This window comes from Archocentrus centrarchus, chromosome 9, assembly GCF_007364275.1.
Source record: "Archocentrus centrarchus isolate MPI-CPG fArcCen1 chromosome 9, fArcCen1, whole genome shotgun sequence".
Lineage (NCBI taxonomy): Eukaryota > Metazoa > Chordata > Actinopteri > Cichliformes > Cichlidae > Archocentrus > Archocentrus centrarchus.
The window spans coordinates 18442907-18460070 of record NC_044354.1 but is presented as its reverse complement, the minus strand read 5'-3'; the positions used below and the strand labels follow the sequence as shown (position 1 = coordinate 18460070).

Here is a 17164-nt window from a genome sequence, read left to right as displayed (position 1 = left end):
GAAATCCAAGTGCAACACTTGGAATCAACTCTGGATCTTTATTTCAGGGTCTTTACCTTACAATATAAAGCACCTTGAGGTGACTGTTTGTTGTGATTTGGCACTATATAAATAAAATTGAATTGAATTGATCTTTTATCTGCCTAATTTGCCATGGAAAAATAAGAGATCAGGCCTCACCTGGCCATGAAACTGCTTGTAAGTCATTGTCCAACTACGACTGAGCCTGATGGCTTTGGTTCCTAAACAGTTAGTTTTGCTAAATCCCTTGAATTAAAGCTAAAAGTCTGCATGTCAGTTGCATATTGATTTGAAATCCACTGTGGTGGTGTATAGAGACAAAATTCAAAATACTGCATAACATATATAAGTGTAAAAATATCCAGGAAAATCTTACCTCACGTGAGTACTTCACAGTTCTTAGAACACAAATATATACAAATATATAATATATACTTTTGTAAGGTTTACTGCTACAAAAAATTAATAATATTAATAAGTGCCCTTTATACTATGGATTAGTAAATTAATTACAAACTAAGCCTTCTATTTTTAATTATAGTGTTTTTCCTCTGTGCTTTTAACTGTTACTGGATAACAACACATTTTGACAAGAAGAACAGTTACTCACATCACACAATGTTCAATAGCCTATACTAAGAGAAATATCTAATTTATGGAGCCCATAAATTAGATATTCTCAGTAAAATAACCTCAAGTTAACGATGGCTTGCCAGCAGACCTTGTCACTCGTTCTCAGTAAAAGTCACTGACACGTCTGACTGCGTATTGTCCTTACCTGGAAATACCAGCAGAGAGCAGCAATGGTACGCTCTGCTGCACAGTAATAGAGAAGGATCCTGGCAGAAATCAGCCGCTGTGCAGTCAAAAGCGGGCAGTTCCGGCTTGAGGAAGCCCACATTAAAGGCTGAGCCAGCAGGTGGCAGTCTAAATCTACAGAATACAGGGCCACAAGCTACACGGACGATGAATGACAATGAGATGTATGCAGGGTCAAGTGGGTCATAGCGTTTTATTCTGATAAATCCAAGCGGTTTGAGGTTCATCTTAGCTAATCTGCTTATCTGTCAAAGCTCTCTAGCTTTGACCAACAAAGGTGCTGTTAAATTTTGAGGCACACAATGAAAAAAAAGGCATAATAGAAAATTAATGAAATGATGAAAATTTATATATGTGTGCGATTTTTATTTTTCTTGCTCTCTTGTTCCTCTTGAGCTCATATACACTCACCCCTGTTCCATTGTGTTTGCCGTTTCTTGCATACTGATGCTATGCCTATCAACACCATTATATTAGGTTGTTTCACGCTATAATTAGACCTCTTTTGACAGAGTAAACATTCCTATTGACTAAATTGAACTAAATTGCTACCATTTCAATATCAATGCTGCACAGTTGTCAAAGTCTATTTAATGGTTGTATGTCTCTGTGCATTTAATGGTGTTGAGTGACTTTATCAGGGTCCTGGCATGAAGTTCCGATTAGGTGTGATTAGAAGTTTGTCATAAATTATTCATGCACAAGAACACCGAGACAACACACACACACACACACACACCGCTCACTTTACTGCATGAATTCATACTTTGAACCACCTGAAAGGCTTTATTTAAAGCCACTAAATTAATGATAGATTACATAAGATTCTGAGCTCAAGAAAGAACCCCCAAATAATTTTTGGCCGTGTAGCATCCAAATTATAGATTAACATTTGATCCTTCAGTGATTGCTTCGCAGCACACAGAGACACACACATTTAGACATAGCCACTAGCAATGACTCAGTGTGGCCTGATGTGGGTTACGCAATCCCTCCAGCAGTGCAGATGGAGTTGCAGATTACTGGCCCCTCATATATTTATTAGTAATCTCTCTGTCTCTGATATTTGCAGCGATCATTATATAACACCATGTTGAGTTCAGCGACCCTCTTCCATCTGAACTACCGCTGGAAGATGGAGGAAATTTGCTGCTGTGTGACGCAGCATGATGAGAGTGATGCAGAGTTCAGTGGCTGTCTTTAATCTCAACCCGATGAACTCTCAGTAAACATCAAAACTGAGATTAATGAATCAATGCAAGTAGGACGGTCAGGAGATGAATGACTGGCTGGATGCTTATTGAATGTCTTTGTTTATTGATAATAAGTGTGGTCAGTTATAGCGGTGAACTCCTTCAGTAGTCTTGAAGAGAAAAATCACATTTGAAAACCAGGGAACATTAGTGCAGTGGTTCATACGCTGTGTGAGTCAGACTGTGCTGACCTTCACATCCAAGCAGCACACTGTGGGGTAGATCGCTGGATCTTTTCTGGCCAGTTTGCCGAACTTTGGCATTCGTCTCGTCAGATGGGAAACAAATAAGGGAAAGTCTGCCAAAGAGACAGAGATAGAGAGAGAAGCTGGCAGGCAGATAAATAGGAGTGGAGCAGATAAACACTACGCATCTGATGAGCGGCTTCAAATCATCAGCCCATCTGTCTCACATGTGCTATAAACCAATGTATTTACACATGTGCACACATGTAATTACAGCTTTTGTTCCTCAAGTGCAAACTAATCGGACATGCAGCCGATATATACGTAGAGGTTTAATCTCATCTCACAAGAACTGGCAAATCCACAACTCCTTTTAATCTTGTTAGCTGTTCACCTCTAAAGAAACGAAATCAGCGAAAATCAAATGTCTTCTTTTTATGTTGCATTTAAGATATAAAAACACCGTGAATTATTATCATTCTAATAAAAACTCAGCATCCAGTGTTACATATGTAACAAAAAAAGTACATATTATTGAATTATTATTGTTACAAAGGATCTAATAATGTCTTTGTTGTGTATTGAAAATGTGGAAGGTGGATCTGCCCCTGATTATTTTATATATAGTTGGCTTAATCTACAATAATTTAGCCTATTAAATAGTCTCACGTCTCTTTATGAATTCTTCAGAGCAGAAGCTTTGGATAAAATGGCATGATTACAGTACTTAGGTAAGGATACATAGTTATTTCCATCACTGCCCTTTTGTGTACTACAGCCAAACAGAGAAAAAAATGACTGAAATAAATGAAACACTGTGTAATGATGTTAATTGTCACTCACGCAGACACACACAAACCATTATAATGATGCTGGATTGTGGTTACAAGTCAAGAATTACACATTTGTAGTTCACTAGCAACAGGATGTAGGTCACTGCTGAGGTCAGAGTGTTCCGCATTGATTGCTTCAGTGCAGGAGGCTGAAGTCAATTGTTATTTTAATTCAAGCACTAATGTTTAAATAATTTGGAGGGGAAATGATTGTAATACACACCAAAAGGGCATAGCAACACTGATTGCAAACCACATTAGTTAGAAACACGAGTAAATGATTTTATTGTTGGTACAAAGTAAACTGCGAATGTAACATGGCGTAGAGGACAATAGCAATTATATGTGACGCTGCAGCAAATTATTATTTTAAAGATCAGCTATTCTTTTGAATGTTCTTTGACTAATCATTTAGTCCATTAAAAACAGACCCAATGCCAAAGATGACTTCAGCCCATTGTCTGGCAAACATAAAAACAAATCTGCTTATTTCACAATGATACTGAATGACTCTATTGTTTTTTTTTTTTTGTCCATACAGTATATCCATTTGCTTAAGTGCTTATCCAATTCAGAGTCATGGCAGGGGTTGTTTGAGCCTATCTCAGCAGTAATAGGGCAAGATGGTACACACTGGACAGGTTACCATTCTATCACAGGGTCAACAGAGAAAGTCATTTACACTGACATTCACACTTACGGACAATTTGGAATCACTAATTAGAAATACATATCTTTGAAAGCCAGAGGAAGCTGCAGTGCCAACTTCAGGGTTCAGTGACTAGAAATGTAAAAATCTTCACACATAATAAGCTCCATTTTAATTGTAAAGTATATGATTTACAAATATTTCTTAGATTGATTTAATTATCACTGACTAATCAATTCAACAGTGTGGTCATTTCAGCACATATTACTGCCTATTATTACATTAAGTTGCACAGATAGATTCTGGGATGTTTGCATGTTCTCCCTGTGTGGGTTCTCTTCAGGACCCTATGGCAGCTGGGATAGGCTCAAAACCCCCCTCTATATATATATATATATATATATATATATATATATATATATATATATATATATATATATATATATATATATATAAGAAATTGAAATTCACCTGAGATTTTATTTCTAAAACAAAATAAAAACATTTAAACAGAGCCCTCTCAATATTTTAAATAATATCTGTTACATGTATACACATGTGCATTTATGATTTGTCATTTTGATAGTCAATCTGGGGCCTCTTGTCTCTCTTCCATCCTCAACATAATCTTGATCACACAGTTAAGAGCCGGAGAACATTCAGTGCAATAAACACAATATTCACTTCTGTTCTGGAAGTCATGTGAAGTGATGACAGCTGCTTATAAGCATCTTATTCAGTCTTTAGAGAAACCCACAGAATAAAAGAGAGGCACACCAGGACACGAGTAACACATTTTACTGTTGCATTTAATCCCGTGGGAGTTGGATCAGTGGAAACAGAGACTCGTGTGTCAAATAGGGAGACTATCAAACAGGGCCCTCAAGCCTTCTTTTCTGTCAACAACACATCAAAGGATCCCCTTTCCTATCCTTCCCCTGCACTTCATCATCCCCACCAAATATAAACCCAACTTTATCTCTGTCTGTCTTGACTGACACACTTCCTCCAGCAACACCTTTCTTCTTTCTGCCTTCTTTGGGTTTTTAGTGTCTACCTGTCGTGTTTTTGCCACTCTGTTGCTGCCATCATTAGTGCTGCTGCTAGGGAAAAAAAAAAAAAAAAAACCCAGCTGCTTTTGCTTTTTCTCTTTATTGCTACATTTTTTTGTGTGTGTGACTTTTCGACCAACCTTGTCACCTCAGTTCTTCCTTCCCAGTTAACTTTGTTGTTTGTCCTCCACATCCACTCTGTTGCCTCAGATGACGGGTTGAAAAGGAATGGAGCACAGGAGGAGATCATGGTGTGTCTGCGCTGAGCAAACCAAACTGACTGACAGATGGACAGTCCCAGCGACACACAGCGGAGATAAGAGGATTGGGCCCGCTTGTTGTTGTTGGTCTTGCCACAACTCTTAATGCAGTTAGCTTACTCTGAGCTTCACTGACTGGCACAGTCAAGAAGCAGCGATGTAAACAGTGATTTATGTAACACAAAAGGAAATAGTGAGGAAATATAATGGCATATATGTAGTTCAAGTTTTGAACTCCATTAGAGTTCATATCTGTGGGTCTTGATTATGCTGTAGTCAGCATATACTTCTGTTCATCCTTCTTCTGCTCCAGCTTTGCTGTGAAAACAGGCACTTTCTCTTGGTGTGAAGGCACCTGGCAGGCCTTGTAGAGGATGACAAAGAGGATGATGATGAGGAAGCCTACCACAGAGTTACAAACAATGGCCACAATGGTCCATATAGACAGGCCATTTCTCAGTTCGTGCTCCATGGTAGAAGAGACAGCGGTCTCTGGGATCCCTCCGGTGGTCAGACTTCAGAGGTCGGTGTGAGGTCTGCAAAAAGAGGCATGTTAGCTATCTCAACTCCACAGGTTATCCCTGAAAAGAAAGAAAATGCATAACTTGAAGACAATGAATCCATACTTCATGCATATGTGCCAGTACACACACAAGCTGCAGCATGCTACAGTTAACCTGCCTGTCACATGAGCACGCTGCTTCCATGAATGAGGTCAGCTCAGTAAAGATGATTTCATTTGACAACTTAGTCTGTAGGCCAAGATGCTTTATCCCTCCAGGTGCTATATATGGAACAACCTACATATGTACATTACTTGTAAGTGTAAGTTTTACTATCCAAGCTTTTTTTTTTTTTTTTATGTTGAAAAGTCTTATTTCAGTGTTAAATAAGGGGTATTACATAATATTTTTAATAAAGCTACACAATGGAGTATTTCTTAGTAATACTAATGTACAAGAAAAGTGTCTGACAGATGCAGAGAAAACTCATTCTAGAACCACTGTTACAGCTAATAATCAGTGTGTTACAGGAGAGCATTACGGGACAAGAAAGTGTCTTTGTGTGTCACTACATCCTTTTGTATCTGTTTCCTTTATACTGGCAGAGAGCAACGACGTTATTAAACTGATAAAGAAGTTGCGGGTAAGCATTTTTTCTTGCTGAATTATTTTGAATGAGTTTTAGCATTAATGTGTTTTCATGAGGAATGTGTGGGAATACAGTTGCCAGTTTTGCAGCTGATATTAAATGGGTCACTGAGGTGTACTGGTGTGTGCGTGAGAGAGAGAGTGAGCGAGACTGGCAGAGAAAAAGGGAGAGAGAGAAGGCAGTTCAAGCATGAGATGGAGGGTGTGAATATTTTCCCTCTCAGAGTTTAACAGATAAAAACTTGAGCTCATCTCCCCACTTCTGTACCTCTCTCCCTTCCCTCTAATGCATTTCTAATGAGACCACATATTTCCTCTTCTCCCCAACTGAGGGCAATACCACAACAGTCCAAGCCTACTGTTGAGAACTCATTTCAAAGTTATCCTTCCCTTTATAGGCATTTTATGACCAAGCCAAATAAAGACGGATAGCTACAAGATACAGTAGATGACAGTGATACATTTGATCTGCTCTCCAACACACAAAGCTGGTTTCTCTTTGCACCAGATGGGTCCCTCTCAGGATGCTGGTGGGGTTACTGTGGGGAAAATTATCCTCATAATCACTAACTGGGACAACTGTCAATAAAACTGCCTGCGCAGTTTTGCAGGATATTTCCAAAATATCCTGAGGAAGTGTTTTGTTTTTTTTCCTCGACGTTCACACTGTGACTACTGAGTGTACATTTTCAGTTGGAACAAAAGGGAGGAATTTGTAGGCTATTAGATGACAGCAGAATGTGACGGGAAAGAATCTGCATGTGTGTGCTAGAGAGAGGAAAACAAAATCAAATGAGTGTGAGCAATATATTAGACCAGAGCACTGCATGCTTATATTAATTTCAGACAATCGCTGGTGCATATAACAAGAGGAGCCATACTGTTATTCATTATCACTAATATAACACACTTTCATAATTCATACTTCCCAGAGAAGGTAATTGTGGTCGGTCTCTTACTAAATACAAGGATAATTTGTTCTCATTAGCAAGATGAATACATTATAGTAATAATGCTGAAAGAAAGCAAAGGCATTCAAAAGTAAAAGAAATATATCCCAAGGTATTGATAGGCCGTGACCTTTAGTTTCTTAAATGGTACTGCAGTACAAAGAGACAGATATCTGTAATGGATGACTTTAGAAACACTGAACACACTTTGTTGCTACATCTTCACATGCATTTTGAACGTCTGCCGCACAAATAAAAAAAAGCATAAACAAGTTTGAAACATTGCTGCCTTCTCTCCGTCTGAACTTAAGACAGACTGAGATAAAGTGGGAAACTGTTCTCTGGTCCAGCCAATCAAAATTTCAGAATTCTTGAAAAAGACGGCTCACCCAGCCTATTCTCAGAACACAAAACAAAAGTGAGAAATTGTGACGAGGCTGCATCAGTGCACATGGTGTGGGTAACTTGGCCATCTGAAAGCCCCATTAAGTTTTCAATATATACACAGGTTTTGGAGCAACATATTTTGCCATGCAAACAGGCTGTTTTCATGGGAAAGCATTGCTTATTTCAGCAAGACAATAGCAAACCACATTCAGCATTGCTCAGTTGTCCAAGAGTCTTGATGTTAAGCTAGGCTGCCCATATCGAGACCTGTAAACCACTGAAAAAGTTTGAGGTTTTATTAAGGTAAACAAAATAAGTCAAATGAGACATCTAACTTTAAGCATTTGAATTTCAATATCAAGCAAGAATGTGAAAACAGCTGGCTTTCAAAAATTGATCTGGTAGCCTCTCAAAGTACTTACACAAGAGGTGATGCAACACAGTGATAAACATGGCAAACAAAACTTTGAAATTCTTTTTTAAAATAATGGACTCTGAGCTCCAGGCTAAAGAGGAGAAGGACCCGGGCCTATTCCGCCAGAGGCATGTTTACAAGTCCAGTGGCCCAGCTTTTTAAAAACATGTTGCATCATCAAATTCAAAATGATCACATACTTTTTGAATAGTAATTACATTTGTAAATTTCAAAATTTTAATGTTTTTTTTTTTACTTTTTAAAATAAAATATAGGACTGAAAGATATTTTTTACAGATTACACAAAACAGGATTGCACACAAACACACGCAGATAACTATAGTATGCGATATTATGCAGGGGCTCTGGCACTGTAAAGGCTTTAGGTCTAAAACTAGAGTCATGCAACAGTTAAATACAGCTTGCAGCTTGTGTGTACTCTGAATGCTGTCACATGGTGACATAAAGGCCTTTTGTGGTCAAATGCAAATAATCTAATGTAAATCTATGAAAATACGACATGCGCGTTTGTTTACAGGAGGAAATACGAGGGCAGTGCATGCAGAAACACAAACACGCACAGACCACATGGAAAACAGAAGATTACTTACGCATAATGCAACACCTGGCAGCAGACTAGCAGAATGAGTGAACCCCCCACCCCCACCCATTGGGGCAGAAGTGCCACAAAACACAAACATTTCATACAACGGCCTACCTAATAATCCCCAGGAAAACCTCGCGTCCATGCATTTCTTCTCTTGGCGTGCACCCCAAGTGCAAAAAAAGGGTCATGAGAAATGACTTCCAGATAAACACCAATCTGCACCAAGTTTACCGCGCCGTTGGTAAAAGGGGGAACTTTTGCCTCGAAGTAGGTCACCAAACTGACAGACCGAGGGGCGTAGCTCAGCGGCGAGCACCGTGGGCCCGGTCAGTAGCGGACTTTCAGACTTGTAATCAAGTCGGTTAGTGACTACTGACAGGCGCGGGGCGACAGAGCGGAGATGCTGCTGTCATTGTGGCTGCTCATCATCCCCGCCTATCCCTCCCCTCCCATCCCTGAGCCTGTTACTACAGACTATTTATAAAAACGCTCCTGGAACATCCCATCACCCCCCTCCACACACACACACACACACACAGCACCACCACCTCGGTGAATCCTACGGGCAAAGCGTCTGCACAGCGCAAGAGGTTCTAGCAACACCAGCCCAAACAATCAACAAAAGGACCTTGCAGGGCAATGAAAGAGATCTGGACTGATAGAAGGAAAGAACCTGGAATGTAGCTGAACTTTGCAAACTCATTTTCGTCACACCTTTATACCCTTTTATACGCGGATATTCTCTATATGCTCATGTTTTATAGATATATATTATACTATAAGTGGAAGAAATGGATGGATGGAAATAAGCTGTGTGATACTTGCCATACATTTAAAAATAATCTTCTGACACAATCTGAGACTATTATTAAATTAAATGTATTCATTTTAAAAGCACACGCAGATTAATGGTATACCTGCATGACAATATTCTAATATTAATATTATTTATTGTACTTGGTTTAAAACCAGGAAGAACTGCAGTCAGTACCGTCTTCTCTGTTTTAGTGCCGTTAAAAATAAATCGCACAAAGCTGAATAGAAGCCACACAGACCTTAAACTCGTTGCCTCCATTTTTCCCTCATTGGTATTCAGAGCAACAGCAGGGTGTCCCTGGGGGATTCTGCTCTATTCTCTCGGTCTCCCTCTCATCCCTGGTATGTGTGTAAATACTTGTCCATCTTTCTTCATGAGGACCAGTTTTGGAGTGAAGGACATCTTTGAAGAGTTAGGACATTTTGGCCTATCAAGGTCGATTATGCTGGGGTTGGGGTGATTATTTTGGTAATAGTCACAGTTATGGATAAGGGTAAGGAGCAACAGGAATGTCACTGTGCGTCCTCACAAAGACTGAAAACCATGCATGTGTGTGTGTGTGTGTGTGTGTGAAAGATGGGAGTGGGGCTATCCTGACCCGGAGTTCAGACAGACACAAAGGAATCTTTTGTGGCCCAATGCTTACTCCCACTACTGGCTCCACAGAGACGTTTTTCAGAGGAACAAATCCAGACTGCAGTAGTTTAATCAGTGGCTCATACACTTCTGTACATTTAAGCTATATTTCAAGTACTGAACAGGGGATGGCAGTGTAATAACTGCCAGAGGATCTATTGATTTGATAAATGGCATTAAAATGGAATTAAATACAGCGGTAAATGTGTGAAAGATGTAATTAATCCTGAAACATCACATGCTACCTGTCAGTGTACCGCATGTTTAAATGTTTTTATTAATCAGTCATAATTTATCGCCTTCATCTTGTTATTAAATTATTAGTCAATTAATGTCATGGCATGTATTGCTTTCTATACCTGATGTGATGCTGTGACACTCTTCAGTTACATTAGCAGGATTATTACAATAATTCATAATAATTACTTTTGTAATAGAGCATTTGGTAGTTTACTGCATTTAAAAGAAAACCCTGAATACATTTAGAGTTACCCTACCTGGTATAGTTTTAAGGATCTCTAAATTAGTCAGGAAGCAGCCTACATGGGACCATAGAAGAAATAATTAGAATGGATCACAGGCTGATACTTCATAAGTAAGCCCCATAAGAAGTGTGATTCATTACATCAGAGATGAGATCAAATAGAGCCTGCGAATCATGGACATGCAGCGAAACAGTTTCTCCATGTCTCTACTTTCTGTTCTCTCTACACACACTCTTTCTCTCTCTCTCTCTCTCTCTCTCTCTCTCTCTCTCTCTCTCTCTCTCTCTCACACACACACACACACACACACACACACACACACACACACACACACACACACACACACACAAAATCATTATTACCCGCTCTTGCAGGACGTGTCATGTCTCATGAATGCATCACAGACGCTCACATTACCTCCATTAACCTGTCAAAGCTTATAAGTGTGTGCGTGTCCATGTGTTTCTCGCCGATGTGACAGAGAGAGAAAAAGTGTGAAAGTGAGTGAAGTAGAAAAGACAGTAGTGAGAGGCAATTAAATTTGTTTTTAATCCAGCCCCCCTCCCCCCTTCCCTCCCAATCCCACCCTTCTCTCATTACTGTTTCCATCATCTCATCACAGCATAAACAAAAGACAGAATCTTAAACTTTTTCATTCTGGCCGTCTTCATTTTCAGACCACTGCTTTAATGAGGAAATTCCCAGCAGAGTATCGTGGTCCCCTCTGTTGAGAATACGGAATCGAGTGACAAACCAGGACAGGTTCATGCAGGGCTAATAGATTCTTTTTTTTTTTTCTTCTTCACAACATACATCAGTCACTTGCACTCAGTATGAAACTTCTTATTTGAAATATCATTGGGCCTTTTTTTTCCTGAAATATTTGCCTGGTTATTGTGAGCTATTTGAGGGAGATGTCTTGTAGTTGTTGTGTTTGTGCATGGCAGAAACAATGGCTATGCTGCACAGAACTCTGCTTTTGAAAGCTGTCAGAACCAATTTAACCTATTAAGAGTGTATGAGGACACCTGCTGGACGACTGGTGACATTGTTTCCATTTCTAGCAAACCTTTGAGGACAGGGTCAAATCATTTGCTGCCCAGTTGTTGTTGTTGTTGTTGTTGTTGTTGTTGTTGTTAGTATTCTTTATTTTTTCATTTGGATGTAAGTTTTTCAGACCTGAGTTTGCACTAATGTAATGGGTATTGAAACAATAACAAGCAAAATAGATGCAGTTTGCTGTTTTTTTTTGTTTGTTTGTTTTACTTTTATTGACATGCCATCTTCCTTAGTTGTTCATCATAACCTGCAAGAAAGAATAAGTCATTACTTGACACATGAAATGAAGAAACAGCATTAGAACAGGAGACGTTCCTTCACAAGGAGCTTGGATTCTGTTTGTGTGTCTACTTTACCTGGTCAATCCAATCATTGAAAGCAGAGACTCTGGTGAAGACGGTGGGTTTCTTCACAAAGTTGCAGCCAAGGCCAGAGACAAAGCTTGCAATACCGTGAACCTCCCAGACACCCTCAGCGTTCTGACAGTTCAGAGGCCCACCAGAGTCACCCTGGACAAAGACAGAGAAGAGAAAATCTAAAGATTTATGGATTTTATTAAATGATTTTCAAAAATTAAAAAAAGTTGCAATCAGCATCATTGTTTTAGCAGTTGTGGTTGAAATAAAAAAAAGTCATAGTATTGCTAAAAAAATACTTATAAATGAATACTTGTGTAGTTCAAAATTGCTGAAAATGTGATTGAAAACAACTCTACTCGTGTATACAAACACACAGTGCAAACCTACGTTGCATCCAGCCACAACTCCATCCCCACCGGCACACACCATGGTGGTCCTTACAGCGATACCCCACCAGTCAGGTTGGGAGCAGGTGGCATAGTCTGCCACAGGCATCAAAGCTTGCTGCAGCTTATCAGCTATGGGGCCTCCGGCTAAAACACACAGGCAGAGTCTACATCATCCACATACACTAGCCTGCTGTCAAAGCTGATTTACAGCATTTCCTCAAGCGCCAAATTCACTGTCTGACCCAAATTTTCAATTTAAGAATAATCCTCCCCCAGAAAGTTCCAGCTAAAAATCTCATGCATGTCATTTTCATCTGAACTTTGGAGGTTTCCCTGGGTTACCCCAATCAGATGCACTCACTCACAGCTGGTTGCAAATCCAAGCATCCCACTCACACACCGTAAAGGACAAGAGAATTTTTTTAAACAGTGACTTACTGTACAGCCTTCCCCACCCAGTGATGTAGCAGGGGTAGAGGTTGGAGAGGACAGTGCCAGCTGGGGGGATACATGCCAACTGCACCTGGTCGCTCAAAGTCACAGACTCTGATAGTTTGATCAGGGCGATGTCATTACTGCGAGAGAGAGAGAAAGAGAGAGAGAGAGAGAGAGAGAGAGACAGAGAGACTGCATGAGTCGATTGTACTGACAAGCAATTTAAAATCATCAGATAATGGGAAGGAGTAAAATCTGTATTCTTGCATTCTTTCTCTTTGCTATTATGTCTAAAAATACTGAATAATTAATGTACTCAATTTATAATCTTACCTCTTTAAATTCTATTACAGAAGAAGTCTACTTGTTTTTGTTCTATCTTTTTTTAAAAATTAAAAAATTAACCAATATAACAGTATCTTTAAATGAAGTCACTCTATTTTGTTTAACTTTAATCAGCAGATTAAATAAATGAATATGAATGAAATGATTAAAGTTTGAGACATTCCTAATTGACATGATTTGGACTGATGCATATAAATGGAATTCAAGCTTTGTTCCCCTTCGCTGTATTGGTATTGATACACTTTTACAGAGGAGATTATGATGTACTGTATGTAGGAAACTCTCATCACTCTTAATACTATAAGGTGGTGGTTCTATTACCCGAAGGCCACAAAGATGGGGTTCCATTTCTCATGGACAATAATCTTCTCAGGCAGGACAGCCTGGGAGCCGGCCTCTTCCTCGACCAGGTTGTATTTGCCCACAAACACCCTGTAGGAGAACTGAGTGCTGTGGGAGAGAACAGGATGTCAAGGCCAGAGTCTGCTAGGCAGAGAAGCAAATAGCTGAATGGTACGATGATTGGTTGAATTGAATTCCCACAAGACTTAATGTGGGGTTCGGGGGCTGGAATTTAATTTGTAGACATGTGCACTGGTTGTTGTGTTTCTGTGTTTGTGTCTTTGTATTCCTCTGCTGCTCATACTTAATGCAGTGAGCAGCAGTCATGACCCAGTTGGCAGCAATCAGCGATCCCCCGCAAGTGTGTCTCCACGCACCGTCCTTCTCATACTGCAGGGAGATCTGGAGGTGAAGAAAGGACAGTAAAAAGGAGTAAGCAGCAGGTTGTTGATGACTAGATGGACTGCGTACTCTGCAGATTTAATTCAAAAGCCCTTTTTTTAATTAAAGGATTTCCAATAGCCACTGGGTATGACAACAAATAACCAGATGCTCCACCCGTTAGGTTTGCCAGTAAGTACAAAAAAACGAACAGGTGTGTACATATTAGCCTACCTGCCAGGGCCAGCTGTGAGGCCTGGCATCGACTCCGTTGACCACACGGGACGTCAGAGGAGGAATGGGTGGTTTGCCACACCCAAGGGCTGGAAGAAGAGACAGAAGTGAGTTTTACAGACATGAGAAAAACGTTTAAATGGCATCATTTTTCTTTTTGATAAAGGATTGCAGGGGGCAAGCTCCCTGTGTGGTAATAAGCAGGCACGTCTCCTCACTTACATTACTTGCAAACCCGCAGAAACAATTACACACAGAATTAGAAAATGCCAGATGTTCTTACCGCCAGCAATGAGCACTGAGGCCAGCACAATGGGGATCATGTTGATTGATGCTTCTGCTGAGGGACAAGAGGACACACGTTCTCTTTTAAACTTTCCACCACAGGCACCGCCTGCTCTGAATGCAATAACATGTACTGCTATTGGTTTGCAGTGGCCTCTCAGGGATGAAGAGGAACCAATGGCAAAGAGGGTCAGTGTGTCTGCTCGGGCGACGGATCACACAGGTGGGTTTTCAAGAACATTTCCCATGACCTTCCCGTAGGATAATAGAACACGTGCAATGTATAGAAGCCATGCGTAGCATGTGTGTGTTCACATCCATACAAGGGAAGTATGTTTAAGTCTATAAATACTGAAGGCACATTCACCTCCATATAATTATCATGATCCTGCATTTCAATTCACCTTTACACTTTCTGTGATTCAAGCATTTCCCCACAAACCTGGAATTCAGTGCTTGCATAACACTATGGGAAGCCAACATCTGGCACTAGCCTGTTTTCTCAGAAATGTAACATAAAAAAAAAAATAAAAAATCAAATTAGGAAGTGTGAGTAAGGTAAAGGACGACAAAGTGACAGATGTTGCCATTGCAGAAATTATTGATAGCTGCATTACAATCTTTTCTTACACCATAAACAGTTCTGCTGTGAATTCTGCAGCGTCAGAAATGTGAGACGCTTTGACCACACGAATAAGCAAATATGTCACCTCAGCATATTTCATGTTGGAACATTCTTGGCATTTCTATGCCGTATATCAGCTGTTGTGGAGTTAAATGTACTGATGAAAACACTGACCCAGCTTGTCATAATGACTCGAATGAATGAATAGAACCTGAATACGTTATGAGACTTGGAGGACACAGACGCAACTTCTGAGATATGAAAGTGTCAGAGTGTGCAGGTCTGAGGTGACTCAGCGTGCAGATGCTGTAAATCTGCTGAAGAAGGTTTGGGTAATATTATGTAGCACAATAAAAGTGTGGTGGTTACTACCAGTTTGCAGCAAACTAAATGCGGTCGAAAAAGTGTTGAGAAATAGAATCCGAGCGCAAAATGCTTAAATGCAGTGATGTTGATGTTCAGATCAAGAGAACCTGAAATAGATTCAGAAATGATTTAGGCTGCAGGAGTTTTGTCTTACATCGGTGACCTCTTTAAAGAAACACCGTGCTGTAATCAAAAGTGTCACACTACTTCAAATGGCAGACTGGACTTCTTGCTCATGAATCATTTAGTTTCCCAGCTCACCACTAGATGGGACAATTTATCTGCTTAGACACCAAACGGAGTTATATTATTCCCCCCCCCCCCCCCAAAAAAAAAAAAAAACCAAGCAGAAATTCATGCTACACTTGACTATATATGCTTTTGTAATGTGAGTCATTTAGAAAAAACAACTTCTATTAAGCGGGTTGCAAAATCTGAAAAGGAGCTCAAACAAGACTTGGAGACTGACAGTGAGAGTAAGGCATGTTTGTTCTGCACTGAAAACAACTTTAACATGAAAATGTACAACTCATAACAACACTTGAATCTACAAAACAGTTTTGTTTTAAAGTTTGGTCACAGACACTCATTTAGAGTTTACAAGGGAAGCAAATTCTTTATGGGATGAAAAACAACAACAAACCCCCCCCAAAACACTTGAAAGACAACTACTGCAACAAAACAAGCTTAGACAGCCCCAGCTTATGCTTCTCTACAGCTATCATATGTATTTATATATATAATTAATTCCAGTCTAATTAAAATCACTCTTCTAATTAAAAAAAAAAAAAAACTGTTGTACTTATTACAAGCCAGTGTCCAGAGTAGATGGCTCCTGCTCCCCCATTTTCTGATTAAACCTCTTGTATTCATTAATTTGATAGTGGCAAGATAATGAAATGAGGTGCATGTTGAGCTGATACGGCCACACAGAACAGAAATACGGGATAACAAAAATGCTTGAACAATAATGTCGTTTTTGTACGGAAACATATAGACCTGACCTGAGATCTTACCCCACCTTTTTCTTCCGTTGAAAACCTGTAATCACCCAAATATGCTCCCTACCACTTATATGTGTTTACATGAAGTCAGAGGTAGCCTGTCATGTTCTGAGACGAGGCTCACTAGTTTTATGGCTGAGCGAAGCATTTACCGAAACCCCCGACCCCGACCCCCACCCCCACCCACCCACTACTGGGGCTTTGTAACAGATACAGTTCAGACTGCTTTCACCATCACAACTGCAGCTGAACTCTGAACGACACCAAGTGCACGGTTTATGGTTGGTTTATATCACATTGGGGCGGGAAACACTGTACTGGCCATTGCCATTTTCAAGTGGTGCAAACAAGAGAAATTTTGCAGTAATTTATAAATACTATTGTGGCATGGTGGGGCTTTTGGCTGCAGCCAACTGTGCGGTTTTTAATAGTTTTTCCATTGCATACCTCTGTTATTGGAATGTTGTATGACTGTGTGTGTCTTTTGGCTTGTAGTAATAGTTTAGGCCACTCTGAACCCACTAATTTCCCCATTGTTTAGCTTTTTGCCTTTAAAAAAATATACACAGCTGTACTTTCCAGTGGCTGCCTTATTTGCCATAGGAGGCAGTGCGTTTTGAGCCAGAGGGCTAAAGTAAATCTGTCGGCTGTCTGCTGCTGATTTGCTTTTATCTTTCACACTGATGTTACCAGAAAGCCCTTCCCTGCTTTCTCTCTCTTTTTCTTCTTCTTTTTTTTTTTTTTTTTTTTTTGATTGTTGCATGTTTATTTCATTCTGGTGTTTTGTTTACTGTGGTTTTAAAATTCATTACTACATAAC

The 17164-nt window shown here is 39.8% G+C and overlaps 1 protein-coding gene and 1 long non-coding RNA gene across 2 annotated transcripts; both read right to left on the bottom strand.

Annotated features, from left to right (window-relative positions):
- Window positions 1-2178: 2178 nt before the first annotated feature.
- Window positions 2179-8996, bottom strand: LOC115785379 (uncharacterized). Its single transcript, XR_004020360.1, has 3 exons — window positions 8694-8996; window positions 4953-5608; window positions 2179-2391 (listed from the first exon to the last, which is right to left on the bottom strand). It is a non-coding gene; the product is annotated as an uncharacterized LOC115785379 (long non-coding RNA).
- Window positions 8997-11305: 2309 nt separating this feature from the next.
- Window positions 11306-14477, bottom strand: LOC115785592 (chymotrypsin-like elastase family member 2A). The gene is made up of 8 exons (XM_030737340.1): window positions 14348-14477; window positions 14065-14153; window positions 13754-13851; window positions 13429-13557; window positions 12766-12902; window positions 12326-12471; window positions 11936-12088; window positions 11306-11826 (listed from the first exon to the last, which is right to left on the bottom strand). Exons 1-8 carry the CDS (start codon window positions 14385-14387, stop codon window positions 11809-11811), a joined length of 810 nt encoding a protein of 269 aa, XP_030593200.1. The 5' UTR covers window positions 14388-14477; the 3' UTR covers window positions 11306-11808.
- Window positions 14478-17164: the final 2687 nt, after the last annotated feature.